We start from the raw sequence: 10763 nt of genomic DNA, 5'->3' as shown, positions 1-10763 counted from the left end.
TCTCTCAGGCCTTACTCTCTCCCTTCCAGAGCACTGTTTCTGAGGCAGAGTCTTATTGCTGGGCCTAATGGGTTTTCTTCTTCCAGAGCATTCCCGTTAAGATCGCTTCCATAAAGACATGACCACACAGGTAAATAAAAACACAGCGTTAATTAAACTAATCACTAGCTTGATATTTTTTTAGATTGCTCATATGTAATGTTAATTATTCTTTCTTTCTAGTACGGTATTCTCTTCAAGCAAGAGCAAGGTGAGAAAACATTAACGTGTATTAAATAATGTTGGTCTTCTTGGATGATGTAAAGTTGCTAATAGCAGATATACTTGGGAGATGACCTGGATTGTGTTTCTGTTAAGTATAAATCTGAATAATTGCACAATAGCTATGCCGTTTCTTCAACAGTGACCTTGGTGCACAAAATACATTGTGTTTTTTGAAACAATAAAAACAGTGACAAGGCTCTCAGAGCACTGATAGGCCTGAAGGCCAAGGTGTCTAATGCCAACATTACAATCAGCAATTTTAGCATTGAGTAGTTGCCTTCCACTTAGTTTTCAATTTCTATGCTTATGTTTTCTTTTAGCTCATGATGATGCCATTTGGTCAGTTGCCTGGGGAAAAAATAAAAAGGATGGTTCTGAAACAGTGATCTCTGGTTCTCTGGATGATCTAGTAAAGGTCTGGAAGTGGTAAGTGAAGTGCTCCATATTAACCGGTTTTAAGACTTGGAAGTAGTCAGTGTGGACATAGCAGCAGTCTGGAATTTCCATAATCTGTAGGGATGTTAGAAGTTACATCAGGAAAGGGATAGCCTGGCACATGGAACTGCTCTCTTGAGCAAGCTTATCTTCATTGGTGCATGCTTTTTCTTGGAGTGGCAGCGTTCTGATGTGCTTTAATTTTCAAAGAATGTGAAGCCTTTTGAAAACACACCTCAAATTTAACATGTCATCTGTCAGAGAATAGTACAACTTGATATTATTCTAAACCAAAGAATTAGAAATTCAGCTTTTGTGAGACAGTGCATTGGGAGCATGTGTACTGTGAAAGGAATGATGGTAATTGAGTAAAAGGTGAAATGACATCTTCCTTTTTTATTAAAAAAAAATTCTCATAATCCTCATACAAATGACACTGTAGTTTGCTTTTGCAAAGAAATTGTTCTGTCTCTTAGGCAAAGCAGTATTAAGCATGTGCTACACTTCAGTGGCATAAGTAGCACTGTTGTGGTGATCATAAAAATGTTGGTCATTGTGTTTCATGCTGTGCTGACAGATTAACAGTCTGCTGTGTGAGTACCTGTGTATTGATGTGTAATGGACATTTCAGGGCTACTTACAAGCTACTTGGAAAGCACATGTTTTGTCGGTTTGGTTTGTCGGTCCTTTCCCTTAAGGACAGAAAACAATTTGTGCGTAGCTGTCTTCGCATTTCATGGGTGAAGTTGATTCGCCTACTGTTGAACAAAATGGAGAAATGTGGGTTGTTGTGTTTGTTTTGTCTGAGGCTGGAGATGGGTTAAGTACCCTCAGCTATTCCTAACTAGGCTTTTCTTTCCCTGAACAAAAGGAACGATGAAAAACTGGATCTACAGTGGACTTTGGAGGGTCACCAGCTGGGTGTGGTGTCTGTGGACATCAGCCACACAGGCTCCATTGCAGCATCCAGCTCCCTAGATGCCCATATTCGCCTATGGGATTTAGAAACTGGCAAACAAATCAAGTCAATAGATGCTGGTCCTGGTAAGAGCTATATTGAGCTGTCTCTGCATAAGAAGTGTACTTACTCTAGGTAGTAAATACCTTACAGTGTATAATTAGGATATATGAGATGACTAGTTTTTGTTTTTTTTTAAATCTGTGTTTGCAGAAATCTTAGTGACGTTACAAACTCAACATACAGCAGTCAGACAGTTTTACATTTGTTTTTTCACTGTTTACTCTTTCTCAGATACATTTAGATATGTTTTTTGCTAGCTGCATAAAGTAGAATGGAAACCAGCTTGCTCTTACAGATGTATTGATACAAGGATATTTAAAAAACTAACTCACGTTTATTCAGATTGATTTGCAAAGAACGTTTGAACTTTCTTCATAAGCACTGCACTGCATTTGAGCTGTATGTGATACTGACTTATGCAGTGCATAAATGAGTGAACAAGTCAAAATGCAGTAAAGCTGAAGTCTGGATCAATGTTAGGTCCTCCAAGATGGAACTGAGGACCTAAGATCTCATTCTAAGTATTTATTGGGTCCACTGGCAATTCCTAAATTAAGAACAATCTTGCTGCGTTCTAGATAATTAATGTTAAGCTTATAAAAAAAAAAAATCATTACATTGTGGCAGATAAATACATTTTACTGCTGTGAAAAGGTAAGGATTTTTAAAATTCCATTACAAGGAACGTTGATCTATGTTACATTCGAATATCTGCATTTTCCTGCATCTTATGTGCTTTGCTAGATACTAGTGTTGCTTTATTTTACTAGTTTACTATCTTTTGGAACCAGGAGACAATTAAGACTTTAGACTTAACTCACGCAGTCTTAAATGCTAAATGTATTGTTACAGGAGGGTCTAATAAATTACCTCAAGGTCTTATTATAAAATATAACCTTTCACTAAACTTAAACAAATGGTTTAAGCTATGCTCCATTAATTATATAGAATCCTGAGCATGTACAGTCTTAAGAGAATGCAGTAGAGTTTAGGGCATTCAGAGTAGTTAGGGGGTTAAATGTCTAACGAGATGCATACAGAACTGACATTTGTTGAATAAGAACCATCACTAGTCTTCAGCTAACTGATTTTTTTTCTTTTTAATACAGTTGATGCTTGGTCCGTGGCTTTTTCACCCGATTCCCAGTACCTTGCAACAGGAAGTCATGTGGGAAAAGTAAATATTTTTGGTGTTGAAACAGGAAAGAAAGAATATTCTCTGGACACCAGAGGAAAGTTCATCCTTAGCATTGCATATGTAAGAAGCACAGTTGATAATTTCTCATATGAAATTGCTATTGCTCTAACATGTTGTAAATCAGATATTTTTGTTTCCATCTATCAGCTTATGTAATGCTAAATGACAGCCTCACTTTGATAGTTCCAAATATAAACTCTGTGACATTCCCCCTCTGCATATATGGAAAATAGGCTTTGATCTGGCTTATACACATGCTGTGATTAAGTCAGCTGAGGTCTTCAGGATTTTTGGAGCCCAGGTATCGTGCATAAATCGTACTTGTGAAAAGTTGGCTAGAGCACACTGGGGAGGTATATAGCATAAATGCATACAGTTGTTAAATGCATACTTCTGGTGTTTTATTACAGAGTCCAGATGGAAAATACTTGGCCAGTGGGGCGATAGATGGCATTATCAATATTTTTGATATTGCAACTGGAAAACTTCTGCATACGCTAGAAGGTATTGGTTTGTGTATTATTTGCCATACCCAAGTTCTGACTTCAGTCCTCAACAAAATTAAAGGAGATAATGCAAGTCAGAATAAGATACAACAGCCATGACACGAATGAATTGGTGTTTCTGTCCATTAGACAGCAGTTGGTTAGTTAGTGTACTGTAACATCAGCCACTTAAAATACTGGAGGCAAACTGTAAACTCAGGCTTGCATTATAAATGCCTGTCTTGAAAGATACACTCAGTAATGCTTGATGAAATTATTAAATTGCTTTTCCTTCTTGTATTGCAGTTCTCTACAAGGGAATGAAGCTAAGCCAAATAGGTGCTGCCATGCATATTTTTCTTTTTGCTATGGTATCAGTTTTATTACAATCTATTCCCATTTTAAACAGTGACCAAGCATTTTGTGCTGTAGAAAACAGGCATTTTTCTAACAGATAAATAGGCTTTTAATGTTCATCCAGTCTCCCTGCAGTTGTATAGTTAATTAAAACAACCAAACACTTAATATGAAATCGTATTAGAAAATATGATTAGTTTGTAAGAAAGATACACAGCTGAAAATGTAAGCTATTTTGTGTTGCAGTGGACATGCCTTAACATTCAAAATTCAGAATTACTGGAAGTTACAGCGGAAAGAAGTTTGTAGAGGCATAGAGAGAAAGCATATTCAGAGGTTGCTTTTTTTTCAACAGGAATGTTGTTTGTGTGTAGCTTCTTGAGCACTGTCATTAGGAAGAGGAATAGCTACATTCTAAGCCATGTATAACTTTGAATTTCAGGTCATGCGATGCCTATTCGTTCACTGACATTTTCCCCAGATTCTCAATTACTTGTAACTGCTTCCGATGACGGCTATATCAAGATCTATGATGTGTAAGTTGTTATTATGCAAGACACACTAGCAGGAGAATAACTATTCAGAGAGGCTGATGCTATAAAAAGTACCAAACCACAACATACATCAAACCCTCTGCTCTCTACTTACCTTCAGCTTTTGGTGACTTCTTTATGTAAGAAATAATCTTAAATAGTAAAATTCTACACCCTTAGACAGGTTTGAAAAAGCACGTAGGTGGATAACAGCCTTAGCTTGAAAACAAATCACTTTCCTTGTATTTGCCCTGGAGGCAACAGGCAAATTGTTTTTTGTATCTGTCCTGTGTGTTTGTGTTTACTCATCTTAAACATCTATTCTGTACCCAAGAAATTATACTTTATGACCTATTTCTGTTGCATTGTGCACAAACCTGGTAGATGCTTGGGAGGAAAAGGGACTGCTCCAGTGATCTTCACTCCCCTAAATCTTAATTACTTTGCCTTCTTCATGGTGAAACTGTTTCATCCACCAATGTGGACATTCCTTAACATTAACCATTTGAAATGGAAAAACAGAATCTGGTGTTCAGGTCAGATGAACATATGTCCAGAAGTCACCTTCCATGACCCCACACTGAACCATTCCTGACTGCACTAGCTAGAGTATATTCCTGTTGTTTTTTTTTTCCCTGGAATTCACGAAACAAATGTTAAAATTTGTTCTTTCCACAGGCAACATGCAAACTTGGCTGGCACATTAAGTGGTCATGGATCCTGGGTATTAAATGTAGCATTTTGTCCTGATGATACCCATTTTGTTTCCAGGTATTGAGATGTTTAACTTGTTTATGCTTACTGAAAAAAAAAAGTTATGAAAGCAGATGGATCATAAAAAGTAAATGTGTACAGATTACAGTGAAATCTGTAATGGAATAACATACATTACAATTAAAGATTGAAGCCAATCTGTGATGTGATATCTGTTGTAGGGAACAGTATTTTATAGTATAAGTCATCCCACTGCAGTGTAGCTGCGTACATGTGAAGAACATCTAAACATAAGAGAAGGACAATTTGATTCTGAACAGCTGAAAAATTGCTGTGGAATTAAAAAGTACAACTTAATGTAGTAGTACATTAACCTAGTTGGAACTTTGTACTGTTGATTTAAAACAGCACAGGCAGCTGGGGACTTACATGCAGGTATATGTAACAGGAGTTTCTTTATCCAAAGAGCTTGCTGGAAAGAATTTTCTGGCTAAAATAGGAGTCTTGATTTTCATGTTGTGGATATTGGAACAGTAAGTGTATTTTAAAGGTAAATGGAATCTGGCAGAAGACACACTTCTTTGCTACTTCATCCCTATATTGGATGTGTGAAAGGTTTATTTATTGTATGAAATATTTTAAGCTTTGCACTATAGTTAATCTATTAATTTAAACATTGTTCAACACTGTCTTTCTGTCAGTTCATCCGATAAAAGCGTAAAAGTTTGGGAAGCTGGGACGAGAACCTGTGTTCATACTTTCTTGGACCACCAAGATCAGGTATGTCTTATATTGCTTTAACTAGGCCCCTGTGTTCACAGGAGAACTGCAGTTGTGTAGTTGTGCACATCTGTGCATCAGCTTGGTGCTGTAGCCTCAAGGTTGGACTTTAGCTTGCTATAATGAAATCTTAGTTGTTCATGATTATTTGGCACCTAATATTGAACTGATAGACCTGGAGCATAGGTTGATCTTTTCCAAGTAATTAAATTTTTCAGGCCCAAATAAGGGCAGTCCTGGAAGGCCAAAAGGATTCTTACCAGCCTGCATATTTTATCTGTGCTTCTGGTCTTATTTGTATCACCTACACAGTTTGTGCATGTGTAAGGGAGGGGATACTTACTTAAAAGGATGGCATTATCTAAAAAGATGCTTGAAACCACCCTTGAAACTTGGGACTTTTTCCTCCTCAAATATCTGTAATACCCTGATTTTTTTTTGTTTGCTTTTTTTTTTTGCTTAGTGATAGCTACCCATGAGGAATGAGGAAGTTGGGGATTTATGAAGTTAACTCTTTTTCCAGATGCTATGTGTTAAATAGAACAATGCTGTTTTTTGATGGGTCATAGAGGAAGATTTAACAAAGGGAATTCTTTCAGATTTTATTTGGGCCCTTTCTTCCATAGTACTTTTTTTGCTGGAAACCTTTCTCTTCAGTTATCTACGGCTATGGTGTTTTTTTATTATTGAAGAACCGACTGTTGTTTTCCAGTGTTTTATTTCCGGTGTTGTTTTAGGTGTTGTTGCTGAAGTCTGGGGAAGGCAGAGAAGTATCAGCTCTTGGGAAGGCTGGTTTTTTTGTATTAATGCAAAATGGTGTAAGAGACTCCCCAAAACATGCTGTTGTCAGCATACTCATTCTGCAATCCCAGGTTAATATGCTGGGTCGCCTTTGCTCTTTCTGTCATCCTGATGATGGACGGGGGTCACTTAAGTTTGTGTAGCTGTCGTAAGTCAGAGGACTGACCAGAATTTTTCTAAGTAGTTCACTAGGAAGTAAATGGCTCTTAATTATCCCAAGGATAAACCAGATCATTCTTCAGTTTGTAGTATCAGTCTGCATGAAACATACCTCCTCTTTTTCTGAAAGCACTGTAAAAGACTCTTCAGAAAGGAAGACAGAATGGGTAGGAGTAAAAATGGTAGGTTTGATTTATGCAAACTGGGGCAATTACTTTTCAGCCTTTTTCCAAGTATCTAAATCTTCAACCCATTGTCAGTAGAATTAAGAAGTTGTCAGGCTACTAGATGGCAGCTTCCTTCTCTTGTTCATCAGCCTCACCTGCTTGTAGAGCAGAGGCCATAATTGGACCATCTCTAATAAGATGATCTTAAGTGGTCTTCTCTCTTCTGCTTGTTGTAGGAAGTATGACTGCTATGATGACGTTTTCTTAGTCTCCTGTGGCTAACCTTCTGTGTGTCCTATTTGCAGGTTTGGGGAGTGAAATATAACGAAAGTGGATCCAAAATTGTATCTGTTGGAGATGACCAAGAAATTCATATTTATGATTGTCCAGTTTAAATGTCATGACTCAGCCCATTTGGTTAACTCTTGTGACAGTTTTTTGGGAATACTACTGTCCTCCTACGTATTTTTAGTATGATAAAAGCAGGTATGTTTATATGTAATTCTCATTTTGTTTGGCATGAGAGAAAGCTTTACTTTTTTAAAAATAAAAGCTACAGCTACAAGTAACTTGTGTCTAATCTGGAAAAAATATATTTTTAGAAGTGTGTAGTTACAGGTGAGGTAGCTGCTCTGTTAATCTCCCCGGCCTTTATTCATAGACTGGAGCTTGCAGAGTGTTGACCATGTCTCACAGCAGCTTATTTTCGGGAAAGGCGAAGTGGGGGAGGCCATGTTTTGTGGGCAGAGAGAGCCTGTGCTCATCCTCATGCTGGCCCAGAGAGGGCAGCAGAGTCAGTAAAGTTGAACATCTGTTCCAGCCCTTCTTTCGGGGGAAACATAGTAAAATTAAGCCATAATGAATGTGCTAACAGGTGTTGAGTTCTTTCCAGCCCTGACTTAATAACTCTACTAGAAAACAGATAAAAGGAAGAAAAAACTTTAATGTGATCATTCTACAATGGTATCTTGTCATATTCCAGAACAGCAGCAGTATATTCCACACCTGTGCTTTTGGTTTATTCATCAGTTAAGGCACATTCATCATGCACAGAGCATGTGGGAGGAAATAAAAACCTTTTCTAGGGAACACTGAAATAGAGCTCAAGCTTTGTAGGGATTGAAGTTTTATTTGTAAAAGTATTTGCCCATATGTGAAGTAGGTTATGCAGGGTACAGGCTACAGACAGAAGGATATGTTAAAACCCTCAGTTACACTCGCATAGAGCCAAGCAGCAGAAGGAGCTACTCTAATACAACAGAAGAACACAAGGAAGAGTCCTAGTATGGCAGGAGTGGGGCATGCAGAAAATGCTTTTGAAATACAAAGCTGCAGCAATAGTACCTGGTTTGTTAGCAAAATTGAATACAGGGAGTAGATGATAGGCGTCCAAGACTAGAGGAGCTTGTTAAAGGGGGTTCCAGAGTGGCTTAGAAAGTACAAGAGAAGCACAATAAAACATGAAGAGTTCTATTTATTAGAAGTTATTTCTGCTATGTTTTATTCTATGAAATTAATTTTCCAGTATGAAAGTATTTACATAAGACACTCCACTTAGCCTCTATCATATTGCCAAAGTCTTATATAAATAGCATAGGTGAAATAAATTGAGAACCTTCACAGCAAAGGAGAATGTATACCAACTCAGTTGGTTCTCAGCTGTGTGACATTTGCTTTATATATAAAGACTACAAGAACACAATATAAATTAGTTACAAAAAGGTGATACTGACAGCGCAGCAACTCAATTTGCTGAACACAAAATCCACAAGCAGTGGCTATTACAGCCATGCAGTTTTCATTGTGAAAATTTGCATTTTAGATGACATCCACTCCACCTTACTTTAAGATGTCTGACATTGTACTCCTGTTCTTGGACCCTCCTCATCTTCTTCATAGGCTTCTCCCCCACTGTTACGGTAGGTTTGCTCATTTGGATCAAAATCTTCGAGGTCCACCTGATCCATCTCGTCTGTAATCATAACATCTTCTCGTGGAGGAAGCAGAGCCTCCAGCAGACACAGTTTCTCCCTTGGGAGCCAATAGTGCTCTGGGAACTGGACCTACAATTTAGGAAAAAACATAATGAATTGTTACTCCTGATGGAAATATGTCTTTGCTACAGAAAAGCAGTCAACTTACCAAGAACTGTATTATTAAGCTGCCTTTGTCCATTGGAGATTTGTAGACTGGCATTCCTTCATTGTAGATACACTTCAGGTCACCATGTTTTATCACTTCACCTACACAGAAGTAAGAAGAATTCAGTAAGCTTAGTGATGGACATATCATAACTGTAAGAAGCAGGGTTATACAGAAGCAGAGTGCTCAGAGCATCTGAGGGAGACTGCTGTGCAACTTGTAGAAAAGGCTGCAGATTGAGAAGTACTAAATCCAAGCTACACAGAAGTAATGCCATTTAGGCTAATTTCTTCTGCTATAAAACAATGTGCTTCTCTTAGCACAGCCTGCAGGCTGAATTAACAGATCATGTAGCAGAGGTATCTGGCCTCTTGACAATTTTCCTGGCTATTCATCAGCTGAGGCTTGACAACCAACTAAATTAAACTGACTGCAAGTCGAACACCCCCCTCGCCAACCAAACCTAGTCCAGGCACAATGGAATAGGTGAGCAGTTTATATAGCATCAGAACTCTTAAGACCTACCTGGCCTAGATGATATGACAAGAACTCTGTTATCCAGAGTTTCAATTGTCTTTCTGAAACCACACAGAGCCTCCGAGAGTTGAATTCTCATTTTTGTGATCAAGTCATGCCCTCGCCTCTGAAAGACACTGTGATCCTTTTGATCAAGCACAATTATAACATCACCAGGCTCCAGATCAGGCTCTTGGTCACCTTCTCCATGAAATACTATCTTCTGACCATCTTTCATACCTGAAGAAAAGAAACCCGTTTATTCTCTGCAGAACTATAGACTATGATTAGGGACACAGAACAAATTAACAGTTCTTACCTTTATCAACATGAACTTCTATGATCTTTTTCTCTCTCACAACTTTGCAGCCATTGCAGTTGTCACACCTGTCCTTGGGATTTATTCTTTCACCTTGACCTTTGCATTCTGGACACACAGTTTGGATTTGTTGTACCATGCCAGGTCCAATCTGCTGAACAATAACTTGCACTCCTCTTCCTTTACACACAGGGCACTTCTCTACTGCCCCTCTCTTTCCACCATAGCCTTTGGCAAAAAAAAGTTAAATTTTAGTCTCAAAAAAACACAACTCCTCAGTATGTAGTCAGGCTGGAACTCATTGACTCCAAGAGCACCACTAAGGCAGCTTAGAGTGGTTCATTAATATATTTCCCACGTAACTGGAATTTAGTTTCCATCACAAATCATGCCCCACAAGTGAGAAGTTTCTACAAGCAAAAGCAAGCCAAGTTTTCTATGCACGGCTCATTTTATTAGCCTCTGCCCCACCTTCCAATACATCCTGGTTTTCAAGAACTATCATCATACCAATATGCTTCAAAACATTCCATTAATACTTTGGGAAGAATCTGCTTGCTAAATTAATAGAGTACTAAGATACAAGACCTCATTAAGATTTACCCCAAAGACAACCAGTCATTATGGATACTTAACAGCTGCAAAATGAGTTGTGTAATATGAAGCAGACTTCAACCCATAGCAGTTTAAAAGAAGTTTAATCAACAGCCGTTTATTAAAGTACCAGATTAAGATACTTTTAATTTAGGTACCCTTAACTATAATTCACAGCAAGTTAAAGTCAGCCATTACAATGATAACTTTATACTACTGTGCTTAAAGAAGTCTCATTCCTGGGTAAGCATAAATAAGAACTAAATACCCTGGCAGAC

At 38.0% G+C, this 10763-nt stretch overlaps 2 protein-coding genes across 2 annotated transcripts in view; one reads left to right on the top strand and one right to left on the bottom strand.

Moving 5' to 3' along the window:
- The first annotated feature begins 85 nt into the window (after positions 1-85).
- WDR61 (WD repeat domain 61) lies at positions 86-7473 on the top strand. The gene is made up of 10 exons (XM_008940064.1): positions 86-130; positions 223-250; positions 585-690; positions 1571-1743; positions 2830-2978; positions 3329-3422; positions 4203-4296; positions 4972-5064; positions 5709-5787; positions 7220-7473. The coding sequence occupies exons 1-10, from the start codon at positions 119-121 to the stop codon at positions 7307-7309; spliced, it is 918 nt and encodes a 305-aa protein (XP_008938312.1). The 5' UTR covers positions 86-118; the 3' UTR covers positions 7310-7473.
- An 859-nt stretch (positions 7474-8332) lies between these two features.
- Positions 8333-10763, bottom strand: part of DNAJA4 (DnaJ (Hsp40) homolog, subfamily A, member 4) — a 3821-nt gene continuing 1390 nt past the window's right edge. Inside the window, exons 3-6 of the mRNA XM_008940063.1 lie at positions 9892-10119; positions 9582-9812; positions 9057-9157; positions 8333-8977 (exon numbers count right to left, since the gene is read on the bottom strand). Coding sequence (XP_008938311.1) covers positions 8759-8977; positions 9057-9157; positions 9582-9812; positions 9892-10119 — 779 coding nt within the window. The 3' untranslated portion in view covers positions 8333-8758. The remainder of the gene's footprint in view (positions 8978-9056; positions 9158-9581; positions 9813-9891; positions 10120-10763) is intronic.

Source organism: Merops nubicus, unplaced genomic scaffold (genome assembly GCF_000691845.1).
Source record: "Merops nubicus isolate BGI_N331 unplaced genomic scaffold, ASM69184v1 scaffold16515, whole genome shotgun sequence".
NCBI lineage: Eukaryota > Metazoa > Chordata > Aves > Coraciiformes > Meropidae > Merops > Merops nubicus.
Note: the sequence above shows the minus strand (reverse complement) of the source record. Positions and strands in the feature narration are given on the sequence as shown.

Coding starts and splice junctions, on each gene's coding strand:
- WDR61 (XM_008940064.1), top strand. Junction 1,744..2,829: donor GTCAATAGATGCTGGTCCTG/GTAAGAGCTATA, acceptor TTTTTAATACAG/TTGATGCTTGGTCCGTGGCT. Junction 2,979..3,328: donor TCATCCTTAGCATTGCATAT/GTAAGAAGCACA, acceptor GTTTTATTACAG/AGTCCAGATGGAAAATACTT.